This window comes from Suricata suricatta, chromosome 5 (genome assembly GCF_006229205.1).
Source record: "Suricata suricatta isolate VVHF042 chromosome 5, meerkat_22Aug2017_6uvM2_HiC, whole genome shotgun sequence".
In the NCBI taxonomy this organism is placed as follows: Eukaryota; Metazoa; Chordata; class Mammalia; order Carnivora; family Herpestidae; genus Suricata; species Suricata suricatta.
This window is the reverse complement of record NC_043704.1, coordinates 148,651,556-148,678,448: the sequence shown is the minus strand read 5'-3', so window position 1 is coordinate 148,678,448 and position 26,893 is coordinate 148,651,556. Positions and strand designations below refer to the sequence as shown.

At 46.1% G+C, this 26,893-nt stretch overlaps 1 protein-coding gene and 2 long non-coding RNA genes across 4 annotated transcripts in view; 1 reads left to right on the top strand and 2 right to left on the bottom strand.

The window, feature by feature from the left end:
* FBXL2 (F-box and leucine rich repeat protein 2) overlaps positions 1-21,098 on the bottom strand; it is a 26,797-nt gene extending 5,699 nt beyond the window's left edge. For both annotated transcript variants that reach the window (XR_003908967.1, XM_029940483.1), the window contains exons 1-9: positions 21,010-21,098; positions 10,162-10,230; positions 9,966-10,080; positions 9,399-9,525; positions 9,235-9,309; positions 7,903-8,033; positions 6,432-6,492; positions 5,690-5,734; positions 5,073-5,129 (exon numbers count right to left, since the gene is read on the bottom strand). Coding sequence is in view for 1 of the 2 variants with exons in the window: in XM_029940483.1 (XP_029796343.1) it covers positions 5,073-5,129; positions 5,690-5,734; positions 6,432-6,492; positions 7,903-8,033; positions 9,235-9,309; positions 9,399-9,525; positions 9,966-10,080; positions 10,162-10,186 (636 nt within the window). In the remaining variant the exon portion in view is untranslated. The remainder of the gene's footprint in view (positions 1-5,072; positions 5,130-5,689; positions 5,735-6,431; positions 6,493-7,902; positions 8,034-9,234; positions 9,310-9,398; positions 9,526-9,965; positions 10,081-10,161; positions 10,231-21,009) is intronic.
* LOC115292398 lies at positions 7,732-10,099 on the top strand. Its single transcript, XR_003908968.1, has 3 exons — positions 7,732-8,171; positions 9,295-9,500; positions 9,954-10,099. It is a non-coding gene; the product is annotated as an uncharacterized LOC115292398 (long non-coding RNA).
* On the bottom strand, positions 21,093-26,893 carry LOC115292399. Its single transcript, XR_003908969.1, has 3 exons — positions 26,882-26,893; positions 26,445-26,519; positions 21,093-21,168 (listed from the first exon to the last, which is right to left on the bottom strand). It is a non-coding gene; the product is annotated as an uncharacterized LOC115292399 (long non-coding RNA).

The window sequence follows — 26,893 nt, the reverse complement described above, 5'->3', positions numbered from 1 at the left end:
TAGGACATGTAAGAAATCTTAATAAATTTAAGAAGATTGAAATCATATCAAGCATTTTTCCAACCACAATGGTATGAAAGTAGAAATCAAGTATAAGAAGTGGAAAATTCACAAATATGTGGATATTTGACGTTACTGAACCACCCATGTATCAAGAAATCAAGAGAGAAATTTTAAAAATGCCTTGAGGCAAATGAAAATGGAAATGTAATATGCCAAAATTTATGGGATGCAGCAAAACTAGTTCTAAGGCAGTTGTTCATAGCAATAAAGGCCTACCTCAAAAAATGAAACAGCCAGACAATCTAACTTAACACTTTAAGGAACTACTAAAAGATGACAAAGCCCAAAATTAGTAGAAGGAAGGAAATAAAGATCAGAGGACATGAATGAAAAAGAGAAGATCAATGAAACTAAGAGCTGGTTCTATGAAAAGATAAAATTAACAAGCCTTTAGCTAGAGTAGCCCTTAAAAAAAAAGGCTCAATTAAAATCAGAGACAAAAGAGGAGACATTACAAATGATACCACAGGGGTGCCTGGGTGGCTCAGTCAGTTGAGCGTCCGGCTTCAGCTCAGGTCATGATCTCACAGTTCATGGGTTTGAGCCCCGCGTCGGGCTCCGTGCTGACAGCTAGCTCAGAGCCTGGAGCCTGCTTCAGATTCTGTATCTCCCCCCTCTCACTCTGACTCGCCCCTGCTCACGCTCTGTCTCAAAAATAAATTTTAAAAAACATTAAAAAAAAGAACAAGAGAAATCATTAAAAAGGAACAATATCAGAATGATAGGGGGGTCCCAGAAGAGGAAGCAAGAGAAAAAGGGGTGGAAGGGTTATGTGAGCAAACCATAGCAGAAAACTTTCCTAACCTGGGGAAAGACAGACATCAAAATCCAGGAAGCACAGAGGACTCTCACAAGATTCAACAAAAACCGACCATCGACATGGCGTACAAATTCACAAAATACTCAGGCAAGGAAAGAATCGTGAAAGCATCAAGGGTTAAAAACCTCCTTAACCTACAAAGGAAGACAGATCAGGTTCACAGCAGACCTATCCAAAGAAACTTGGCAGGCCAGAAAGGAGTGGCAGGATATATTCAATGTGCTGAACTGGAAAAATATGCAGCCAAGAATTCTTTATCCAGCAAGGCTGTCATTCAAAATAGGAGAGATAAATTCCCCCCCGCAAAATTAAAGAAGTTCGTGACCACTAAACCATCCCCGCAAGAAATTTTAAAGGAAACTCTGTAAGAGGAGGGAAAAAAAAAAAAAAAAGACCAAAAGCAACAAAGACTAAAAAGGACCAGAAAACACCACCAGAAACTCCAACTCTACAAGAAACATAATGGCAATAAACTCATATCTTTCAGTACTCACTCTAAACGTCAATGGACTAAATGCTCCAATCAAAAGACACAGGGTAGCAGAATAGGTAAGAAAACAAGATCCATCTGTATGCTGTTTACAAGAGACCCATTTTAGACCTAAAGACACCTTCAGATTGAAAATAAAGGGACGGAGAACCATCTACCATGCTTATGGCCACCAAAAGAAAGCCAGAGTAGCCATACTTAGACAATCTAGACTTTAAAATAAAGACTGTAACAAGAGATGAAGAAGGGTGTTATATCCTAATTAAGGGGTCTATCCACCAAGAAGACCTAACAATTGTAAACATGCTCCAAATGTGAGAGCACCTAAATATATAAAGTAGTCACAATCATAAACTCATTGATAATACAATAATAGTAGGGGACTTCAACAGCCCACGTACAGCAATGGACAGATCATCTAAACAGAAAATCAACAAGGAAACAAGGGCTTTGAATGACACACTGGACCAGGTGGACTTAACAGATATACTCAGAACATTTCATCCTTAAGCAGCAGAATACACATTCTTCTCTAGTGCATATGGAACATTCTCCAGATTAGATCACAATACTGGGGCATAAATCAACCCTCAACAAGTACAAAAAGGTTGACAACATACTGTGCATATTTCAGCCCACACTATGAAACTCAAAATCAACCACAAAAAAAAATTTGGAAAGATAACCAATACTTGGAGACTAAAGTACATCCTACTAAAGAATAAATGGCCAACTGAGAAGTTGAGGAGAAAATTAAAAAGTACATGGAAGCCAGTGAAAATGATAACACCACAGCTCAAAAGCTCTGGGTCACAGCAAAGTCAGTCATAAAAGGGAAGTATATAGCAATCCAGACCTTCCTAAAGAAGGAAGAAAGGTCTCAGATACACACCTAATTTTACACCTCAGAGAGCTAGAAAAAGAACAGCAAGTAAAATCTAAAACTAGCAGAAGACAGGAAATAATAAAGATCAGAGCAGAAACCAATGCTATTTAACCCCCTCCCCAAAAGAAACAAAAACAAAAAAGCAGTAGAACAGACCAATGAAACCAGAAGCTGGTTCTTTGAAAGAATTAACAAAATTGATAAACCACAAGCCAGTTTGATCAAAACTCTATTGCAATAAAGACAGTAATGGGGCTTTTGTTTTAGGGTATATTCCTTGCTCTTTAACTGCTGAAATCCTTCTCGGATAGCCTCTAGGACAAATGAGTTGCATAATAAGTTTTTTTAAAAGTCCCAAAAAACTGGCTCTGGTACTGAAAAGGAATGCAGGAAACAAAGCAAGCTTGAAAACCAACAGAACCTACTGGTGACACGGCCCACAAGTTGAAAGCCAGGGCACATGTAAGGACAACCTGGGAAATGGAGCTGCTGGGGACTGACGTGATGCACACCTGGCGTGGAACTGGGGGTCACTTCCCTCGTCCTGCATGCAGATCTCCAGGAACACACAAAAGCTGTTTTCCAAAATTCTGAGTCTACAGAGTTCCCTGCCCCCTCAATAGTAACTGCCTCCGTTCATCTCTGCAGGCTGGGGTAGGAGCCCCTGATGAGGACCCCAAAGAAGCCTGTCCCCAGCTCTTGTCAGAGATAGCACTGTCTGCACCTCCCTCAGTAAGGGGAGCCCGGCTCGGCATGAGGCCCGTGGGGAAGAGGGGTGCACGATCCCTGGGCGCTCCCGGCCTGCCATCCTCCAGGTGGGCTGCCGGCCCCTGCCACGGGCACTGTCACAGCTGCTGCAGTGACACACATTTCTCCCAAGCCTGCGTTCTCGCCGGGGGCTGGCAAGGGCACCGCTGTCCCTCACCAGACTGCCTCACGCTGCTGGGGTACAGGAGCCCCCAAACAAGGATCCAGACTGCCTCTCTGGAGTTTCAGGGGGAGGGTAAAGTTGGTCTCTTCTGATGAATTTTTTTCTTATTAAAAAAAAGTTTTATTTTTAAAAGTTTATTTATTTTGAGAGAGTGTGAGAGGAGGGGCAGAGAGAGGGAGAGAGAATGCCAAGCAGGAACTCACAAACTCCGGGATCACAGCCTGAGCCAAAATCAAGAGTCAGACACTTAACTGACTGAGCCCCCGGGTGCCCGCCCCCAGACGCTCTTTTCCTCCAGGCCTGGAGGAGTGCCTGGCGCGTGGTGGTCCGAGACAGACGTGGATTAGATGTACTCCAGGCCATTTCCTTGTTTTGTCCTGGTGACTATGCACTGTCAAAGCTAAGTTTAGATTCCAACTGCCACCATTTCTCTGCTTTTCTGCTAATAATGCTTCTTGGTTTTATTTTGGGTTCTTATCTTGGAATGTTGGCTTTATTATGGCTTATCTCTCATTCTAAGTCCTGTTTCTGGAAGGAGCTTGTGTAAGCACAGGGGAGGAGATGGAGACGACTTCCGATCACCAGTACCCCTGCCAGGGGACACCTGGTTCCGGTCAGACATGCCCGCTCAGTTGCCAGCGGGCCCCACTCTCCCGAGGAGGCAGGGGCGGTGGCAGGGGACAGCGAGCTGGGAGGAGGTGTCGCTGGGCTCTGTGGACCTCTGCTCGCCTCCTCCCTGATGTAAGCTGTCTCGCGCATGCTGATGAAGGCCTGGCGGTCCGAGTCCAGGGCACCTCAGGGCAGGGCAGAGAGAACCCTTGGGCGGCCATGAGGAGGGGCTGATGTGGGTAATAACGCACAGGGCTCCTGAGTTTCCCACCTCTGAGAGCCCGGGGGCGCAGGGGAGAGGAGTGGAGAGCATAAAGGGAGGAAGCGCATCTGAGTGACAGGCTCTGTCAATTACAAGACTGGGTCTGAACGAATTTGGGAGTAAAGGCAGCACTACAAAATTATCAGTGTCACATAGCAGGAAACTGTTGAGAGGATTTGGATACAGTCTGACCCCAAACCCCTCACACACACAAAGTCCCGGAGCTGTAGGCCCGGCTGCAAGTGTGCCTCACGGAAGGCTTATCTATGGGAAATGTGACCATCAGGAAAACTGGTGGGGATGATGACTCAAGGCCAAAGGAGTTTTAATGATGTTACAAGTTCTGGCCCTTGAGGAAAGAGCCAGTTTCAAGGACAGCAGTTTCTCTAGCTTAAGAAAAATCTGGTGTGTGTCTGAGGCGGGGAGGGCCATCGAAAGGCCAGACTCCACGGAGGCCAAGAGATCTGGGGCCTCTGCGCAGTTGTAGGACTTTGGGCAAGTTTCTTAGGAGCTCTGAGCCTCGGGGTCTTCACTGGGAATATGGGGACGTCCGGAGGACCTCCACCGCAGGGCGGGGACGGGAGAGAACGAGACCAAGCGCCAGAGGGCACAGCGGCGCAGTGACCTGGACTGGCCCGGTGAGGGCAAGGGTCCCATCCCTGTCCCCGCTTGCCTGCCTGTCTTACAGCTGGTGTGACACGTGCGTGAGGTGTCTGCAAGGCTCGGAGTCCCGGGGGCACCTTCCGTTGCTCATTTAGGATCTCGCAAGATATTTTCATTCCTTCCCCTCCAGATAGCCGGGAGCCCGTGTGGAGTGCAGATATGACACACGGAAGATGGCCTCCATCTTCTGTCCAGACTTTACCATCGAGACGTGCTAAGCTTCCCTCTCCCTGAGACCGCGGCCGTGAACGGAGTGGTAAGGACGTGGGTCTCTGTGTTAGGGTTGTGTCCCAAAAAGACACCAGGAACATCTGGATACCTGCCTGCCCCGTGAGTCCACCTACTCACCAGCGCCTGCAGCCTCGGGCAGTGCACGGAGAGCTGCGTCAGCGTGCTGTCCGTTATCTGCGGGGAGACACGGGGCGTCAGGCGGCTCTGCTGCAGCTTCGGGCCTAATTCTGGTTTCTCCTCAACGTGAGAATCATCCGGTGTGAGACAAGGGAAACCTCATCGCGAGCACGCCCGGGCTGGGAGCTCCTCTCTGCCAGCAGCCCCAAGTCTGCCCGCTCCTGCGGTCACGGGGCTGCTTTTCGGTCTCTCCTCTGGGGCCCGCGGGGGCCCAGGGACAGGGGACAGAGAGGAAGCGGGTAAGGAGGGCCCCCCAGGGTCCTGCTCCGCAGAGTCACCTCAGCACTGGGCCTGCGAGCTTATTTCTCCCTTCAGTTCTGTGGAAGGTATGTTTTTTAATGTTTGGCAAAAAAAAAAAAAAGGAGCGATCCTGAGCATCTCAGCTGTAGCTGATGCAGAGAACAGCCCACAGTTCATGCATCCCTCGGCCCGGCCCTTAGGGGTTCCCACGCCCGGAGACACGCCCTGGGGCGGGGAGGGTGCAGACCACAGCCAGGTGGGGTGTCTGGCTGTCAGGATGGAGGGGCCCCGGCCCGGCTTGGCAGGAGTCCACTCACCAGGATGCATTCTTCCAGATCCATCTTCTCCAGATCGTGGCAATTCTGAAAAAGTCCATAAAACCGCCCCCACCACGTGGTCAGTGGCCAGGGGAGCACCGGCGGCGCGCCCTGTGCCCAAGTACTGGCCCAGGGGCCTGTTCTCTTCCGTGAAGGGGCCGCCCTGTCGCTAGGCCCGCCCTGCGAGCCGGCACCTCTGAATCACACTCCCTTCGAACCGGGGCCGCGGCCGCCCTGGGCTCCTCTCGGTCTCTCGCCTGGGAAGGCAGCGGCCGCCACCTTCCAGGGGCTCATGGATCTCATGCTGCGCACGTTAGCCACAGAACCCGCTCTGGAAGGCTCGGGGTGGGCCGCTCGGGCACAGCGCGGACCGGTGAGGGTAGGGTGGGAGGAAGGGACTGGATCCCCATCCCCAGAAGGTCGTGGGTTCCCAGCAGCGGGCCAGGAGGCGTCCGGGACAGCCGGCGTCCGGGGAAACGGGGCAGGGGCAGAGCACAGCTCCCCAGAGGAGGCTCCGGAGAGGCGGGGCGGGGTCCGCAGGAGGAAGGGCGCGTCCTGCCGAGGCCCAGACTGCTCCGGAACCTCCCAGAGGACCACTTAGCTTTCCGGGTGATGGGAAACTGCACCCCGAGGGCTCCATTCTACCTGGCACCTGCACACACCTCCAAAACCTCCGCGAGTCCTTTGGAAAGGACGGAGGTGAATTACAGTTTGGTTTTGCTTTTTGAAACCTCTGCCTTACCCGAGCTAAAAGCGTAAAGCCTGCATCAGTCAAATGGGAACATCGGGCAGCCTCCAAAATCCTGGGGTGCAGAATGCGTGGGAGGAAAAGGTAGTGTTAGCGACAGAAACACACACTTTATGACGCACACCCCTTGGCCTCTGCAACAGTCCTGAGGACTGCCATCCCGCACAGAGGAGGGCAGGGAGCAAGGAGGAATGCGCACTGCCCCCAAGTCCCAAAGTTCCGGCCCAAACGCAGGGAGCAAGCGCAGCCATCTTCCCCTAATACCGAGACACTGTTGCTGCTGTCCTTTTCAAATATTATTCCAATATTTGTTGACTCCTTTTTGTAAGCAGGGATCAAACTCACAACCCTGAGATCAAGACCTCAGCCAAGATTAACAGAAACCTAACCAACTGAGCCCCCCACGGGTCCCCCAATATTTGTTGACTTTTAAACACAATTAAAATGAACTTTTACTCAACAAAATCTTGATATATACTGAATTTAATGAAATTCCCAGTTACCCTAAACAAAATTTTTAAAATTTGCCAATGAAAAACGAATTCATTCTCAATGCCCATGCTTCACAGGGTCGGAGAAATAAATATCATTTTAAAGTTAAATACTCCCTTTTGCAGTAATTCGGACTACCTTCTGACCAGTTTTGATCATCCACATTCCTTCTACTATTTAAAAATATCAAAATTACCCAGAATCATCCCTAATTAAAGACAACAGACAATCCTTAGAAGATGTGAAACCAGCGGAGGTAGGAGAAACGGGTCAGTTTCACTGACAAGTAAACAAAAGAAGTACCCCCCCCCCCCACAGGGATTAAGATTGCTGGTTCTGAGGTCAAAGTTTCAAGTTCAAATTCTACTTTTACTTCCTCCTCATCACGTGATTATGTGATGTTCTTGGAGTCCCGGTTTCTCCTCTACAAAGCAAGTGAGAACAACAGTGCATATCTCTTAGATGTGGGGAAGACTGAATGAGATCACCATATAGGAGTTCAACTGATGTCAGCGTCAGCATTTTGCTGCCATTATTCAAGTTCTAATAGTCACAGTACTATCGGAAAAATCAGAAAATCAATCATTATTTGTTATAACCAGATTTCCTTCCACTAGGGAAGGTGATAAATAAGGCGATAGTGATCTCCCCCCACTTCTGTTCATTTAGCAACTTGTCTGGAGACTCTGGGGACACCTGGATGCGGGGCCATCCCTCTGCCATGAGCAGATCACTCTGACGTCGACGTCATAACAGGATGAGGCTCATCAGGCGGGCACACATGTGAAGTCCGTCAAGACTCCCCGGCAGCGGTGGGCAGCTTAGTGCCCTCCGGTCCATCCCTAAATGAACCGGATTACACACAGTCCCGCCCCCACCCCTCCGACCAGAGTCGAGAGAACACAACCACCAGCCACCTGCTGGCAAGCCTGCCCCTTCCCGCGGGAGGCCCTCCGGGAGCCGGTGCACTCACTGGAGTCGCGGGCAGTTGAGAGCCAGGGCCGTGAGAGAGGCGTCCGTGAGGTTGCTGCAGCCGGAGAGGCACAGCGCCTGCAGCCGGTGGCAGCCGCGGCAGATGTGCACCACCCCTTCATCGGTCACGCGCTGCGGAAACCGGGGAGGGGGGCCGTCAGGAGGCGGCGGCACCAGCGACGCGGGGGCCCAAACCGCCAGCTACCGCTGGTCACTCGGGCTGGGCGGCCGGTTACCAGCGTCTCATCCTAACGACTGACATGCACCAAGGTGAAGCCCGGGGCGGACACGCATGTGTCACGTCTGCACACACGGCTCTAACATTTTCTAGCCTTGCCAGCAGGGAGTGCAATTTTAAAATTCCATTTTCCTCCCCAGGGTTCATTTGAGTTTTTTTTTTTTTCAGGAAAAGTTCATAAACTTGTGTGACAAATCAGATTAGATACAGAGCTCTGGTTAAGTGACTGAACAATTTTTGAATTTCTACAGATCGGTGCTTTAAATGCCTGCCCTGTAAATCATGTGTGTATATAGTTGTAATACGTCCCCCACTGTGTCAGACAACAGCGGGTGAAAGCACTCGCCGGCCGGGGCGGTGGGGGGGACGGTAAGTGGCCCCCGCATCGACACCCCACCGGAGTCCCCGCCAGCCGTCTCCTAACGCGGCCCAGGATCTTAATACCGAATACTCGGGCCAGTGTCCGTCCGGAAGACAGCTCCTTCTCCATCTCCCACCGTCAGGGATTCCAAAGACTTCTAAGATTCATTGGCCAAACAGCGAGTGCAAGGAGTTTCTCTTACTCTTCCCCACACTTCCGCTCCCCTGGAGGCGCCCAGGAGGACGCAGCAAGCACCCTCTTCCAGGATCAGGGCCGACAACGCAGTGAGGAAGCGCGGTGGCGTCTCACACGCTAACGCTGGGATGAAAATGACGCCTCGACCTTGCACGTATCCTTTACTGGTCAAAGCACCGTCACATTTGTCATTTCATTTTACCCACTGAAGCGTGAGAAGCATCATTATCCCCATTTTAGAAGTTTTAAAAAACCCCAAACCACTGAGGCCTTACCATGACTGTGTTCAGAGTATGGTGACTAGTTCACAGAATTCCTGATATCTTAAAATAACCCAAGACCCCAATTTTAGGGGGAAATGTTGGTTTGGAATGTCATTCTTTCATCTTGTGGCAAACTGACAGACCACGTGGGGACAGAGACTAGGAATCAAGGGGTGCCCACGCCACTTGCGGGGCGCCTGGAGGCGGGGCTGCAGCGGACTCCCCTGGGAGGGGGAGGGGCGGGAGAGGGTGCTCCCAGGAAAGCGCGTTACCTACCGAGCAGGACTGCAAGTTGAGGCTCACGAGCTCATGGCAGTAATTCTGGATGTGCTTCAGGGCTTCATCTTCTAACTGAGGGGACAGAGGACACAAAGGAGGGGGAAGCCAGCTGAGGGGACAGCAGAGACCCCAGAGAGACGCGCCGCCCAGCCCCTCGGTACCTGGGTGCAGCCCCGCAGGAGCAGCGCCTTGAGGCCTCTGCAGCCGCGCACCAGCGCCTCCACGCCGTCCTTGGTGATCTGGTCGCACCACGACAGGTTCAGGTACTCCAGGCTCCGGCAGCCCTCGCTGCGGGAACAGACACGGCCACACGGCCGCACGTGGGCAACCCGGCCGCAGACAGCTGGTCCCCAGGGTTGACTTTGGTAAATCACAAGCCACTCCGGGGAGAAAACCTCGGTGACCCGAGTCTGTTTCTTGTTCCAATGGGGCCATCAGAAAGGTTTTAGACCCGGGCGCCTGGGGGGGCTCAGTCGGTGAAGCGGTAACTCCGGCTCAGGTCAGGATCTCACAGTTCATGAGTTCAAGCCCCACAGTGGGCTCTATGTTGACAGCTTGGGGCCTGGAGCCTGCTTCAGATCCTGTGTCCCCTTGTCTCTCTCTGCCCTCCCTCCCTCCCTCAAAAGTAAACATTAAGAAAATTAGAAAAAAAAAAAAAAAAAGGAAAAGAAGGTTTGAGACACACCAGGGTAAGGTTTGGGTGTTTCTCCCAACAGCAGGTCTCTTACCTGATCCCCTTCAAGGAGCTGTTCGTGATGGACACACAGGAAGTCAGATCCAGATGCTTCAGCTTGGAACAGAATCTGCTAAGGCTATAACACGTGCTGGAAAAGAGCAGACACACTAAAGATATTTTCAACCAGGTTTCTCTCCCCTCGCTCTCCCCAAGGTCAATCCACCACCAAACTCATTCTCATTACTCACCTGTCGGTGATTTTCGTGCAACCATTGAGGTTTAAATGTTCAATGTTTCGGCAGTTCTGGGCAAAGGTCCTAAAAAGAGAAAACATTTAAAAACTCCCTGGACGGCCACTAGAGGGCGCGGGTCACCGTTAACATTTATAACAGCGCTCCCCAAGCTTAAAATTTTGTCTTGTGCAAAGAACACTTAGCATGAGATTTACTCTCCACAGACTTGAAGAGCACAATCTATTCTTGTTGACGGCAGGGGCTGGTGCTCCACAAGCTTGAACGTGCACGTGAATCGGCTGCGGGTCTTCTCACAGTGCAGAGTCTCACGGTCCAGCTAAGCAAACTGCCTAATGGTCTGCATTTCTTTTCTTTCTTTCCTTTCTTCTCTTTTCTCTTTTTCTTCCTTCCCTTCCCTTCCTTTTTTTCCTTCCTTCCTTCTTTCTTCCTTTTCTTTCTTTCTCTTTTTTTTTCCCTATAGGAAAATCCGTTGGAAGCAAGGGACCGAATCTTTCTTTACTGTGCCACGCTGTCGTCTGGTTATCGGAGAGCCTTTCTGGAGAACCCATCTTTGGCCACAGACGGGGGTCAGTAGTTGATCAGTGTGAAGAACTATCCAGGCACTGGTGAAGACACTCGGTCATGAAGGGCAACTTCCTCAATACGCTGCAGGTTGGTAGCAGGGCCAGAAGTGGAAAGTTACATAACCCTTACTCTCTGCTTACTCCTTAACATACTCAGCAAGGACTGGCTCAGGTCATCTGCATGTTCCTGAGATACCGCTTCAATGTATCCTTAGGGTGGACTCCTGATGCTTCCACACAGTAACCAATGTCTCCAACCACGTGTCACTCTTATCTGCTCCTTCGGCCCTGGTATGGTGCTATGGCACTGAGCTAGAGCCTGGCAGAATCCCAAAGTTGAAGATCAGGAGCCTAAAGTTTGACCACGGTGATTAGAGTTATCAGAGAAGAGTACCAGAGCACAGAGGACTTTGGTTCCCCCGAAGAATTCGGTAGAGTGCTCATCAGAGCATGTGTATGTGGAAGCTCCCCAGAGCCCGGGGGGCCCTGTTCCCGCCAACAATGGAAAACATCTTACTCTGAGGGCCAGCGCGTAGAGCACTGAGAAGTCACTGCTTCAGGTGCACAGCCGGCTCCCGACTACACACTGCTGCAGCCCAACTGTACAAACTTCACAAAGAAAAAGGGTTGAAGAGAACTATGTCCAAATAATTCAACTGTGTCCAGAACAAAACTCAAGAATATTTATAGGAATGCAAAATATTCTGCAACCACAATAAAACTCATGATATCTGGCATTGAACAAAAAGTTGCCATGCATTCAAAGAAGAAGGAAAATACATCCAGAATGAGGCCAAAAATTCAATCAGGGCTGACCCAGAGCTGACACAAATATTAGGGACAGCAGACAAAGACATTAAAAGTTACTACGACTATGTTCTGTAGAATACTATTCTGTGGTACTATCTAAAGATTAACATGTTATGTTTATTAAGTATGCTACTTAGAGACATAAGGGATATTTTTAAAGACCCAAATTAAGTTTTCAGACAGCGACTGATATAAAAATTTCCTGGATGGGGTTAGCAGCAGATTAGATATCGGGGAAGAAAAGATGGGCGATCTTGAAGACATAGCAAGAAAAACTATCCAGAATGAAACACGGAAAGAAAATAAGAAAAAATAAAAAGAACAGAGCATGAATAAGCTGTAGGACAGCTTCAGGCAACTTACTATTCATGTGACTGGGAGTCCCCAAGAACAGGGACATTGGTGAGGCAGGGAGAAGAAGATATCTGAAGAAGTATTGGCCAAAATTTTTCCAAAATTTATGAAAACTATAAACCTACAGATCCAAGAAACTCAAAGAATTCCAAGTACAAGAAATATGAAGAAAAATACATCAGAGCATATCATAACCTCAAATTGGCCAAAAGTAGTGATAGAATAATCTTAAAAGCAACCAGAGAAAAAGACACATTATATACAGAGAAAGAAAAATAAGGGTGATAGGACATTTCTCATTGGTAACAAAATAGCAAGAAAACAGAACAGCATCTTTAAAATACTGAAAACAAAAAACTGTCAACAAGATTTTATACTGAACAAAAGTATTTTTCAAAAATGAAGGAAAAATAACAGTTTTTTCAGTCATAGAAGAACTGAAACAGGGGCACCTGGTGGCTCAGTTGGTTAAATGTCTAACTCAGGCTCAGGTCATGATCTCAAAGTCTGTGAGTTCAAGCCCCACTTCAGGCTCTGTGCTGATAGTGCAGAGCCTGCTTCAGATTCTGTGTCTCTCTTTCTCTCTCTCAAAAATAAAAAAATTCAAAAAAAGAGCTGAGGGGGTGCCTGGGTGGCTCAGTTTGTTGAGCGTCCAACTTTGGCTCAGGTCATGATCTCACGGTTCGTGGGTTTGGGTCCCGCATCAGGCTCTGCGCTGACCGCTAGCTCAGAGCCTGGAGCCTGCTGCAGATTCTGTGTCTCCCTCTCTCTCTGACCCTCCCCTGCTCGCGCTGTCTCTGTCTCTCAAAAATAAAAACATAAAAAAAAAAAAAAGAGCTCAAAGAATCAGATCTGTAGTACAAGAAATGTTAATGAACAGTCTATAGGTGGAAAACAGAGTGACATTAAATGAAAATTTGTATCTACACAAAGGAATGAATAACTGGAAATAGTAACTACTTGGGTACATGTAGTCAATTTTTTAGTTATTTAAATCTGTTAAAAATAATTGACTATTAAAAAATACTAACAATTGAGTGTGGAGTATATATTATATGTCTACTTAAAATTGTAACAATGATAGCATAAAGGCTAAATGAGGAAAACGGGAATTGATACCTAATATAATCTGAGGGTACATTATAACAAGTTCAAAATGTACATTATCAACTCCAAAACAACCATTAAAATGACAAAATAACAAATTACAGCTCTAATCCAAAAGAGGATATAAAATGGAACCATTGGGGCGCCCGGGGGCTCAGTCGGTGAGGCGTCCGACTCCAGCTCAGGTCATGACCTCACGGTCTGTGGGTTCGAGCCCCATGTTGGGCCCTGTGCTGACAGCTCAGAGCCTGGAGCCTACTTCGGAGCCTGTGTCTCCCTCTCTCTTGGCCTCTACCCTGCTCACACACTGTCTCTCTCTGTCTCTCAAAAATAACAACAATAATAAAAACATTAAAAAAATAAAATGGAACCATAACAAATTCCTAATCCAGAAGAAGGCAGAAAAGAAAAATTTGCACGGGGCAAACACAGACAGCAAGAGAATAAATGTGAGACTAAACGTATCAGTTGTCACAGGAAAGGTGAGTGATCTATCTTACCCGAATCAAAAAGCAACATCCAGCCGTCTACTGCTTACAAGAAACCTTTACATATAAAGACACGAATCAGTGAAAAGCCAAAGAATGGAAAATCATATGCCATGTCAACACCAATCGAAGACAGCTGGAGTGTCTATATGGTATCAGACAGCACAGACCCCACAGCAGCGAAGACCACCAGAGATAAAAGAAGGCCGCGGGGTAACGCAATACTGGTCGATTCATCATAAAGGTACAGCAACCCTGAGTGTTCATATACTTTCAAAATCTCGATCTTCAAAATACATGAAAAAATAAAATGACAGAACTGCAAGGAGAAACAAGTACAAAATTATAGGCAGACATTTTAATGTAACTGCTGATCAAACAAGAAGTCAGAAAATCAGCAGAGATAGAAAAGACTGGATCAACACCCTCAAGAACTTGAATAACTGATATTTATAGAACACTGTCCACCCACAGCAGTTCAAGTCCATATGGACATTTACCATATCCTTGGCTACAAAAAAGTTTCAATAAAAGTAAAGGGATTCAAGTCATATAAAATATCACAATGGAATTAAATTTGTAATCAATAACTTAAACATCTGGAAAATGCCCAAATGTTTAGAAATTAATTAATACACTTGGTCAAAGAAAAAAATCAAAAGAGAAGTAGAACACAGTTGTTTTTTACTTTTTTTAATGTTTTTTATTTATTTTGGAGAGACAGAGAGAGGCAGCGTGAGCAGGGGAGGGTGAGAGAGAGAGAGGGAGACACAGAATCGGAAGCAGGCTCCAGGCTCTGAGCTGTCAGCACAGAGAACGTGGGGCTCGAATCCACGAACTGTGAGATCATGACCTGAACCGAAGCCGGATGCTTAACCGACTAAGCCAGCCAGGCGCCCCTAGAATACAGTTTTAATGGAATGAAAATGCAAACACAGATTTCAAATTTGTGAAATGCTATTAAATCAGTACTTCAGGAGAAATTTTAGCACTAACCTCTTCTAGGAAAGGGAAATAGGTCTCAAATGAATGACTTGAGCTTCCATGTTAAGAAACTAGAAAAAATATCAAATGAAACCCAAAGTAGACAAAAGGAAAAAATGAAAGATCAGAGTGTAAATGGATGAAGCAGCAGAAAGAAAAACAATGGAAAAAATCAATATAACCCAAAGCTGGTTCTTTGAGCATATCATTAAAATTAGTAAATTCAGTATCATTAAAATCAATAAAATTAATAAATTTAATGATTTAGAAATCATTAAAATATGATAAAAATAATTAATGACCACAGCGGGGAGAAAGCACAAAAGGAAAAATACCTGTATTAGACAAACTGACTTATCTTCCCTTTAAAAATGTAGTCAATGGCAATAAAAAAGTCAAAGAATATATAAATTGAAATAGACACTGTACAATCATTGTGATTTTTATTAGACATTGCAACTACTTCCATATAGTAAAAAATAAAACAAAACTAACCAACATCAGGAATAAAGTGAGGCAGTATCACTGCAGATTTCACAAATATTAAAATGATAGGGTGCGCCTGGGTGGCTCAGTCGGTTAAAGGTCCCACTGGGGCTCAGGTCATGATCTCGTGGTTTGTGGGTTCAAACCCTGCATCAGGCTCTGTGCTGACAGCCCAGAGCCTGGAGCCTCCTTCATGTTCTGTCTCCTCCTCTCTCTGCCCCTCCCATGCTGATGCTCTGTTTCTGTCTCTCAATAATAAATAAAAAGGTTTAAAAATTTTTTAAAATGATAATCAGAAAGTGGGGGTGTCCGACTGGCTCAGTCAGTAGAGCACGTGACTTTGACCTCAGTGTTGAGTTTGAGCCCCGTGTTGGGGGTAGGGTTTACTTAAAATAAACAAATAAATAAATAAAACAATAATAAGAAGGTATTATGAACAACCTTATGACCATAAATTTAAGAACTTAGATGGAATGGACAAAATCTTTGAAACAAAAATTATACCACAGGTCGCTCAAGAAGGACTAGAGAACACGAAGAGCTCTACGTATGCTAAATAAATAACATCTGTAGTTACAAACCTGAGAAAGAAACATACAGGCCCAGATGGCCTCAATGGTGAATTCTACCAAACACTTAAGGAAAAAAATAATAAAGATTTTACATAAATTCTTCCCAAATCCTAAAGAGGACTAAACACTTCTCTATGGGGCCAGTATTGATACCCAAATCAGACAAAAATACCACAAGAAAACCAAAGAATATGAACATCGATGCAAAAAAATTAACACAAATTATAGCAAATAGAACACATCAATATATAAAAAATATAATACATGAGGATTCAAACTGTGTTTATCCAAGGAGTACAACGTGAGTTTAACATTCAAAAATCAACCGAAGTAATAATTCACCATGCTACCTAAATAAGAAAAACCATTCCACAATCTAAAAGACAGAGGAAAAAATTTTGACAAAATCTAATACCCACACTCAACTGAAAAGAAAAACCCTCAGCCAACTAGAAATAGAAGAAAATATCCCCAATTTGATGATCATCAGCAAACTAATGTATAGTTAACGCCATATTTGGATGCCTTCCCCCCAAGGTCACAAACTGGCCAGGACGTCTGTTTCATTACTCCGAGTGGACACTGCACTGGGGATTCCTGCCAGTGCAACAAGGCAAGAATAAGAAAAGGCACTGATTGGAAACAAAGAAGAAAAACTATCTTTGATGAGAGGTGACATGCTTGTTCATGCAGAAATTCCAAAGTAACAAACAAAAAGTTACTAAAACCGAGTCTATTAAGGTTGAAGGACAAATGATCAATGTACAAAAATCAATAGTATTTGTTTACTAGCAATGAAGAATCAAAAATTGAAATAAACAGTACCACTTATAATATTTCATAACACAGATAAATATGACAAAAGATGAGTGTAATTGTGCTACTAGAAACTGCAACAGGCAGGGAGAGACTCTAAGACGCCCAACTGTACGCGGAGAAGCGCCGGGTCCGAGAGCTGGAAGACCCGGCGCTGTGAAGATGTCCGTCCTCCCCAGATTCATTTACGGATTCAGCATCATCCTAAATCAAGATCCCAGCAAGATTTCTTTGTAGAAATTCACAAGCTGATTCTATAATTTATATGAAAATGCAGTGGACCTAGAACGGCCCAAACAAGTTTGAAAAGAACAAAGAGAAAAAGCACTACTTGATTTCAAACTTACAAAGCTGCAGTTAATCAAGACAGGGTGATTTGGTGTAAAGACAGACAAATAGATCAATGGAAATTACAGAGAGAATAAAAATCGTCCCACAAATTTGGACAACTGGTTTTCAACAAAGGTGCAAAGGCAATGAAGTGGAGAGCGGGTGGTCGTTTCTACACACGGTGTCAGAATAACCAAACGTCATGTGCAAGCATGAATTTCAATGTGTACCTCACACCACATACAAAAATCAACGCAAAATGGATCATACATCCAAACTACAAACCTCTGGAAACACAGGAGAAAATCTGTATGACCCTGGATTAGGCAAAGATCTCCTTTATCACCAAGACCATGATTCGTTGAGAAAAACTGATAAGTTGAACTTCATTAAAATGAAAAATTCCTCTTTAAAAGACAGTTAAGAGAATACAAAGATAAGCCACACACTGGAAGACAACATTTACAAAACACAAATCTGATAAAGGACTTGTATTAGAGTGTAACTCTCAAAATTCAACAGTAAGACAAAAAACAACCTCATGAACACAAAAGGCAAACCCCGCACATTTGAACAGATATTTCAGCAAAGAGAAGACATGGATGGGGCGCCTGGGGAGCTCAGTCACTTCAGCATCTGACTCTTGATTTCAGCTCGGCTCATGATCCCAGGTCATGGGATCAAGCCCCGTGTCTGGCTCCACGCTGAGTGCAGAGCCTGCTAAAGATTCCCTCTCTCCCTCTGCTCCTCTCCCCACACACGTGCTTTCACTCTCTGTCTCTAAAACAAAGAAAAGAACATTTGTGGATAGCATTTGTGGGTAAAAAGATGCTTGGGGCACATGGGTGGTGCAGTCGGTTAAGCATCTTACTCTTGATTTTGGTTGAGGTCATGATCTCACAGTTCATGAGTTCGAGCCCCATGTCTGGCTCCACACTGACGGTGTGGAATCTGCTTGGGATTCTCTCTGTCTGCCTCTCCCCCACTCTCACATGAATGCTTGCTCTTGTGCACGCTCTCCCCCCCCCTCTGTTTCTCCCCTGCTAGTGCTCTCTCTCTCTCAAATAAATAACCTTAAAAAAAAAAGATGCTCAACAGCATTAATCATTAGAAATACATATTAAAACCGCAATGAAATACCACTACACACAGCTCTCTATCAGAAAGGCTAAAATTAAAAAGACGACCTACCAAGTGTTGGCAAGGGGGTGGAGGAACCAGAGGTACCATCCCTTCTGGTGGGAACATAAAATGGTATCATCCTTTTGGGAGACAGTTTGAAAGTTTGAAAAAGTTAAACACAGGGGTGCCTGGGTGGCTCAGTCGGTTAAGCATCTGGCTTCGGCTCAGGTCATGATCTCACAGTTCATGGGTTCCAGCCCCGCATCAGGCTCTGTGCTGACAGCTTGGAGCCTGGAACCTGCTTCGGATTCTGTGTGTGTCTCTCTCTCTGACCCTCCCCTGCTCGCGCTGTCTCTCTGTCTCTCAAATAAAAAACATTAAAAAAAAATTTTAAGAAAAAGTTAAACACAAACCTACCAAATGACCTAGCTATTGCACTCCTAGGTATTTCCCCAAGAGAAATGAACATATATGACGTACGAAGTCGTGTTCACAAATGTTCACAGCAGCTTTATGTGTGATGGCTGCAGACTGGAGAGAGCCCAAGCGAGCAATGAGTCACCTGCAGCACGCCCATTAAATGGATCACTATTCAGCAGTAAAAAAGAATGAACTACTGGCACACACACCCACACGGTGGATCTCACTCAAAACGATGATGCTGAGTGAAGAGGCCGGGCAAAAAGGAGTCCATGCTGTATAATTACACAGAAGCTTTTGAAAATTCACACAAACCCATAGTAACAGAAAGCAGAGCCGTGGTTGCCCAGCACTGGGGCAGACACAGGGCAGCGGGAGGGGGGTTATAAAGGCACCTGATGACACTTTGATGGGGCACGTGTATGTCCAATATTTTGATTACAGTTGATTCTATGGGGGTGGGGGTGGGGGTGTATGTATGTGTATATATATAGCCTAAAATTATCAACTTGTACCTTTTCAGTACACAGTTTACTATATCTCAATATAGCTGTTAAAAATCCACAGGACTTCATGTATAATGACAGAGCAAGAGTTACAGAGAAGACACATGTAAGATTAATACTAGGGTTCTCATCTGTTTTGACTAGTACTGTATCTCCAGCCCCTAGGTCAGTGCCTGATGTAGGAGGGCCCCACACACATTTGTAAACGAACAGCCTCTCTCCACCCAACACAACACTACCACCATATATGAGGAACAGACTAGATGCCGAAGTAGCTCCAGGTGATGACAAGAAAAAACTGAAGGGCCGCCTGGGGGGCTCAGTCGGTTAAGTGTCCAACTTCTCCTCAGGTCAGAATCTCAGGGTCTGTGAGTTCAAGCCCCACGTCGGGCTCTGTGTTGACAGCTGCGAGCCTGGAACCTGCTTCGGATTCTGTGTCTCCCTCTCTCTGTCCCTCCCCTGCTCATGCTCTGTCTCTGCCTTTCAAAAATAAATAAATGCCAAAAAAAGGTTTTTTAATTAAAAAAAAACCTGGAGATATAAAATTCTTTGAGTCATAATTCTGGGGTTATGCTTATCACTTTTTCTCACAGTAACCTGGTCTCACATATTAAAGATGTGTAAGATATTAACATCGATTTCTAATATAAAAATTATGGTAAACCGGTAACATTCTCAGCCTTACAGAATAGTTTTGCTAGTATATATGGCTTTATTTCAATTGCCAGGAGAAGAATATATTTCTTTGTTATTCCTTAGCTATAATCCACACCTTCACATTTATTTAAGTTTTTTTAATGGAACCACTATTAAACTTATGTTCTCTATTATAAATTATCTTAGGACCTATTTGGTACACTGAAGCTTCATATTAAAATAGAATTAATCTATTCCATCAGTTTACAAGACTTTGGAAGTAGCAGAAAATTAGGTCTGATGATCTGAATTTCTTGATTTAAAAAAAACCAACTTTGTTCCATAACATTAAAAAAATTTTTTAATGTTTATTTTTGAGAGAGAGAGAGAGAGAGAGAGCGCGCGCACGCAAGAGAGAGAGAGAGAGAGAGAGAGAGAATGAGTGAACATGAGCAGGGAAGCGGCAGAGAGACAGGGAGACACAGAATCCGAAGCAGGCTCCAGGCTCAGAGCTGTCAGCACAGAGCCTGACACAGGGCTCAACCTCACAAACTGTGAGATCATGACCTGAGCTGAAGTCGGGGGGTTAACCGACTGAGCCACCCAGGCGCCCCTGTTCCATAACATTGTAGGAGAGTGTTATGATCCTTAAAACATAGTATGAATGGGGGTGTCTGAGTGGCTCAGTCGGTTAACCCTCCGATTGGGCTCAGGTCATGATCTCGCGGTTCGTGAGATCAAGCCCCAGTTGAGTCCGGTGCCGAAGGCACAGAGCCTGCTTGGGATTCTCTCTCCTTTTCTCTTTGCCCCTCCCTTGCTTGTGCTGTCTCTCCCTCAAAATAATTACACAAGAATTTAAAAATATATTACGAATCAGTTTTCTTAGCAATGGTGCAGCAGAGGTTTCAATCACAAGTGAAGCCACCTGTGACCTTATGGCATATTTTTACTGGCAGGTGTGACTGACGGACGTGGTGGAGTCGTGCAGGGCCTACGGGAGACAAAGTCCGTCCCGAGGCTCCATGGGCTGCGTGTCTTCTAAGTTAGCCGCCCGCCGAAGGCAGGAGAGGCCACGAGGACAAGAACATAGTGGTTTTAATTATGTCTGCTCTCCAGAAAAGCACGTGGTAACAGTGGGCTGATGCCATTTTCAATAACTAACGGCTCCCCAGTAAGAGGCGGGCAAGGGTTTGTTTGGGGGTAACTGTGATAAAATGAACGTGATCAGCACATCCCTTTAGGAGGACGCAGAAGTCCAGGTTACACTCGAGAAGTTTCTGAAAATTATTTCAAGTAGCATAAAATATAAAAAGGTGTCACTTTTAAGAAGGTGAAGCTCGGAAGAAGGCAGGCGACGAAGGGAGCGGAGAGGTGAACGTTACGTTCTTACGCATCAGGCCCTTCAGACGGGCCGGGTCGCGGGATAGCAGGACACGCGGGACCTTCTCACGCCGGGGCCAGAGGCCTTCACTTTGCGGCGGAGAGAACGGACCCCCAGCGAGGGGACCCTCTGGTCACACCCCTGACCCAGGCCTGTGGGCTCCAGAAGCCCGGCTCTACCCCAATCGCCGCAGGAAGAAATTTCACAGGAGAAAAGCACCGCGTGTCGGGGAGGAGGCCGCGCCAGGGGGACGGTGGCCCGACTCACTTCAGGGAGGCGTCCCCGACGCCGATGCAGCCCCGCAGGCTGAGCTTCCGCAGGAACCCGCCGCATCGCTTTGAGATGTTTTCCACCACGCGGCCCTGGAAGCAAGGAAGGCAGGGAAATGCCTTAGTCCTCCTGCTGCTGGTCTAATGGAATAACAACCTGGAATTTAGAAACGTAGAAACTGTACAGGTTTCCCAGGTGCACAAGAAGCTATTTCGGAACATTTTTCCAACACCCCCACCTCGTTCCTAGTGGATAAAGGGGCTGCAAGCATTGAAAACTATTTTCAATTAAAGCATCAACTATTTAAAAACAACAACAACAACAGCGCACTATTTTTGGAGGTTTTAGCCCTGGAGCCAGGCCTCCCCTCCCCAGGGCTCACAGCTGCTCCGCCAGCGACGAGGCTTTGGAAGTCAGCTCTGGGTGCCCCGACTGCTGGGCAGAAACCTGAAACAATGCTGCTTAAAACACAGAAATTTTATTTTAACTAAACATTACCACTCGAGCAGTTTGAAAATGTATCATGAAAGCTCCCCCCCCATTCTTCTTAGAAATCCCTATTTAAACACGTTTTCTTTGAAAAGGGAACTTGGGCTAGCACATATGTTCAAGGGGGGAAATGAACATTGATTGATTAAACACTTTCACGTTTTCAGGCCTGATCTAATACCTTCTTGTACTTATTACGACTCATTTAATATTCACAACAACTTCAGGTCTACTGCTCTGCCACAGAGACAGACTGTCTGTAAACAGGCGCTCCCTTAGGCCATCCTGCTCAGCATCACCCCGCCCTGGGATTCAAGTCGATAGAAAACTACAGGTCAACCCAGGAAGAACGACCAATGACCCGCACACTTCGAAAACAATGGTTTGGGTCACTCTACCAGGTGGCGAAGCAGGACGAGCTGGGCGCTTGCCGAAGATAAAGGGAGCCCAGAACAGGCAGCAGAATGCCAACTACCACCATGCGACCAATTACAGAAACGAAAAGTGCAGCTGTCATGAGTGTGTAAAGATAAGTTTGTTTTCTGTTTTGATGAGAGAGCGAGCGTCTGTGGGGGAAGGGCAGGAGAGGGAGGGAGAATCTTAAGCAGGCTCCGTGCCCAGCACAGAGTCAGTCCCACAACAGTGAGATCACGGCCCGAGCTGCGATCAAGAGTAAGACGCGTAACTGACCGAGACACCCAGGCGCCCACGTCTGCTGTCCTTCCTCTCCTGTTCCCTTATGTACAATGAGATGCACCGACCCTAATTAACTATTGTTAATTCCATGTCATAATATTTAGGACCCAGGATATCAAGAAGAGTGAGCATCACACACGGACTTTCTCTCCGCTTCTGCAGAAGGAGTTGGCGTGGTTTTGGTTGCACACGGGATATTTGTCTCACACTACATGGAATTATGACCTTGTTATTCTTCTTCTTTGGAGATTAAGTGCACATTAAGGAGATGCATAATGGTGCCAAGTTGATGAGGGGTGCACCTGTGACAATCTTATGTGTCAACTTGACTGGGCCACAGGGTGCCCAAACATTTGGCCAAACAGTGTTCTGTGTGTATCTGTGAGGGTATTTCTGGAGAAGACTAATATTTGAACCTGTAGAGAGAGTAAAGCAGACTGCCCTTCCTAATGTGGGTGGGCCTCATCGAATCAGTTGAAGAGCTAAACAGAATACAAAAGGCTGAGTGACAGGAAGTCCCCCTGCCTGACTGTTCAAGCTGAGACACTGGTCTTTTCTGGCCTCTGGACTCGGGGGAAACCTCAGCTCTTCGCAGGGCTGGCGCCTGTCCCCTTCCAGGCGGGGACTGACCGCATCTGCTCTGCCGGTTCGCAGGTCCGGAGCCGCCAACGGGAGCCGCACCTCAGCTCCGGGGTGTCCAGCCTCCCGGCTGCAGGCCCTGGGGCTTCTCGCCTCCACAGTCCCCTGACCCAGTCCCTTACCCTAAATCTATGTGTCTACATGCACACACCTACTCCGGCAGTTTCTCATGAGAGTCCTGACTAAGGCAGACTGGGTCTATTGCCTTCATTTTGCAAATAAAGAAAGTAAATGGCTCAACTGCCAAGGTTACATTTCAGTGAGTGGTAGTGCCATGGTTCTAAAGGCTGTGTACGCTGCACTTACTACCCCTACAAGGCAGGAAATACTGAAATAAGGGCCCCTTGGGTTTTTACAAAACCCTATTATCCTCACTATATAAATAGCAACCGTGGCCCTGAAGCGTAAGCACTGACAACGCACTAGATCTCATCGAACCACAGGGTCCCACGGCAGGGCTCACGCGCGGTCACCTGGCTAACAGAACGCGTACAGACGCGGCGGACAGATACGTGCGCAGGGGCGCTGCTCGCGGGGAAAGCGGGAAGCCTCGCGGTCCGCGGCAGCGCGGGGGGACCGAGAGTGTGTTCCGCTGAGGGAGATGCGTCAGGCACAGAAACACGCAATCACAGGATTTTACTCGGGTATGGAACTGAAGAAACCCAACAGAGGAAACAGGGAAAGGGAAGGAAAAATAAGATAAAAACAGGGAGGAGGAGACTCCTAAATCTAGAGACCTGAGGGTTGCTGGAGGGGAGGCCAATGGGGGGATGGGAAACAAGGTGAGCACTTGCCGGGAGAAGCACTGGGTGCTGTGCAGGGATGAATCCCTAATTCTGCTCCTGGACAGTCCGACACTGCATGCTAACTGGAACTTAAACAATAACTTTTTTAAAAAGGTGAAAATCTAAACTTTGATATTGCAAGCAGCATTATTTATGCTTTCTTGAGTAATACCTAAGTTAACAAATCTCTGTCCTTAGAGAAAAAAAAATATTATGACGTGGAAATCCAAGATAAATAAATATCTAAGAACAGAATAAAACACCAAAACCCTTCTGTACCAAGGTCTACAAACGGAGCACACAACAGATTTTTCTCCATTTCAAGTTAGTTACATTTAATATAAACTTTCTATTCTTCCTTTCTTTGGAGTTAAAGGCTTTTGTACTGGAATAAAAAAAAAATAACATTCAGAATTTTCCACTCCACTGTTTCCAACTACAAAGATAAGCAAATCCTTTCTAATGCAAAATTCAAGTCAATGGCTGTATATTATCCATTTAGATAGTATGTTGTAGGTGTGGATTCTGGAATGAAGGGATTTAGAGAAAAATAAAGCCTATATGGAGGGACCTTTGGAGTTCTAATGTTTAGATTAACATGCTACTTGGCTATTGCACACTTTTGGCCGGGTGGGATCTTTAATAACCATGAAGACAATGGCCAAAAATATCCAGCTATTAAAGGCATGGAAAGGGCCTCTACCTCAGGGAGGACGCTTCCTCAGGAAGGGGTGAAGCCCGGGGAACAGCCCACAGTGCCAATCTGGGCACGTCCCTCTGCCTTCTCTCTGAAACATGACGTCATGTGAGCCGCTGTGTTCAAGGCACCTACCGTCTCCTCTTACGAGGGAAGGACCCTGGGTAAGTTACCCAAACTTTTGGTGCCTCAGGGTCTTCGATATGGTGTTTCTGAGAAGATTACATGCATACATGTAAGTTGCTTAAATAGTTCCAGGCACATAGTAAGTATTATTAGCCTATTAATCCGGAACCTTGGTACCTTCTCTGTCTCTCAACATATCCATAAATCATCATTTTCGCCCCAAACAAATAAATTTGAGATGATTAATTTAGTCATTGGAATGCTTCCTAAGGAGAGTATCCTGGGTTCAAATTGCTGGCCCACAAGGCTGGTCTGACTAGTTTTAGGCCAGACGGAAGCCCTGGCACCGGCCATGTCAAGTCTTCCCAGGCGCTGCTTACGCACGCGGTGAGCCGTGGGCGGGTCTCTCTTTAGCGCAAGTGCGCACCCTTAAATATTTCTGCCATGTGTTTATAGCGCTGCAGTCCGCCCTCAGCTCAAATTCTGACATCAGTACATAAGGTAGTGCTATTTACTTGAAACAGTATTTTAAAAAATCTGAACCCAAATGTTTTAAATGTGCTTTCAAAAAGTTGTATGGTTTGGAAAAATCATCAAAGAACACAGAGGGGACGGTAAGAGCCACAGAATAAGAGTGCGTAATTGGCAGATTTAAAAAAAATAAAACAATGAGTCTCCTTTGGCCGGTACACATGACTACACTTTTCGGAATCTAACTTGCTTCTCACCATCACTAAGTAAACACAATGGACAAAGATCTAGAGATTATCAGTCTGAAGGGGAATCACACGTCAGCACGTTCGGGTGGGGCACTGGTGCAGTCACTGCAATGAAGTCTGGAAAGAGCATTAAAGGACTCCTAACCCGGGGACCGCAGTCCAAGCCATCAAAGAGTTTCTCTTTCCAGGCTGGGCGTGAAGCCCTGGGGTCTTCCAAGCTCAGAAGGCCACGGCGAGGGAGGGAACCCACCGTGGGGGACCCTGTGCTCGGCCCCTCCGCCCCAGGACCTCGGCTGCACGGCTTCGAGATGGGACTGGAGCCCCTCTGGCTCCGGAGAGGGAGACAGGGGGCTCCGCGCGCGGCCGTCAGCGCTCCTAGGTAACACCGGCTTCTGCGCCACGCGGGCATGTGTGGGCTCAGCTCAGCGGCAGGCGTGATTATTTCCTTACGCACTTGAAAAGACACAAAACGTACACTTTGGCGAAAATGCTGTATGAGGAACCGAATCAAAATACAGTTCCAGGACTATAACCGAGTTGGCAAAACTAGGAATAAATAAGGTTTTCCTAACATTAGGTAGATAAACTTCAGAATCTCAACACCCGAAAACAGTCCTCTAGACAATCATTATGTGCAATGCCCTTTATTACCGCCCTCTTTCTTTTTGGTTATAAATTGGTAATCAGTATTAAAGTTGTTTTAAAATAAACTTTTCTCATTAGCTCAGGCTGATCACTCTTAAATGGAGATATTCACATATTTCTAGATAAATACATCAGAATCCTAGAATTATAAAAGGCTTTAAGGATTATTTTGCTTCCTTATTCTATAGATAACAAAACTGAAACATCGAGAGAGTAAATGATTCAGCGGCTGAGCTGGAGTGATAGTTCAGGTCTCCAGCCTCACTCCTGGATCCTGGCTTCTGTTACTTCTCCAATATTGGTGCTGAATCAGAATTCCCAGCGGATCTTTCGTATCAATAAATATTTGTCAAGGGTCTCCTAAGATTAAAGCACTGAGCCAGGTGTTAATGATGCAGGAATGGGGCTTTAAAAAGCTCAGTGATAATACTAAGGTTATAACCACGACCCAGGAGGAAAAGCAGTCTGTTACTGATACAGAAGCCAGAGCAAAATACAAGTAGAATTTTGGCCCTGATGTATGCAGATACCTTCTAGGTCATAATATTAAATCTAAACGCAGCAAAATAAGGCAGAAAGAGTGACCAGTTTACTCATCTTTTTAAAAGTCTTTTGTCTAAAATCAAGCTAACTTACCTCTACATCTGTTTGAAAATTAAAAAGGTCTATTCTTTGCCAGTTGCTTCCATCCAGGGCTAAAATGTTCCACGCCTGGGAAGTGGGGGGTAGAGAAGGAGAGAGAGGGGTGAGATTGTTAAAGGAAGTCTTGATTCAACCTCTGTATTTTCAAACTTTTATTTATTTATTTGGAAAGATTTTATTTTTCAGTCACCTCTACACCCACTGTAGGGCTCGAACTTACAACGCCAAGATCAAGCATCCCAGGCTCTACCTACCGAGCCAGCCAGGTGCCCCTAAAATTTTATTCTTGAAAATCAAATACAGAACTATGATAACACTGTATTACAATAAATATAAAAGATGACATTAAAATTAACTGCCTGCTTGAACTAAAACTCATTCTAATAAAACTTGATATTTATTGATTGATAAAAATGTCATTAATACTCTACCTTGGAAATCTG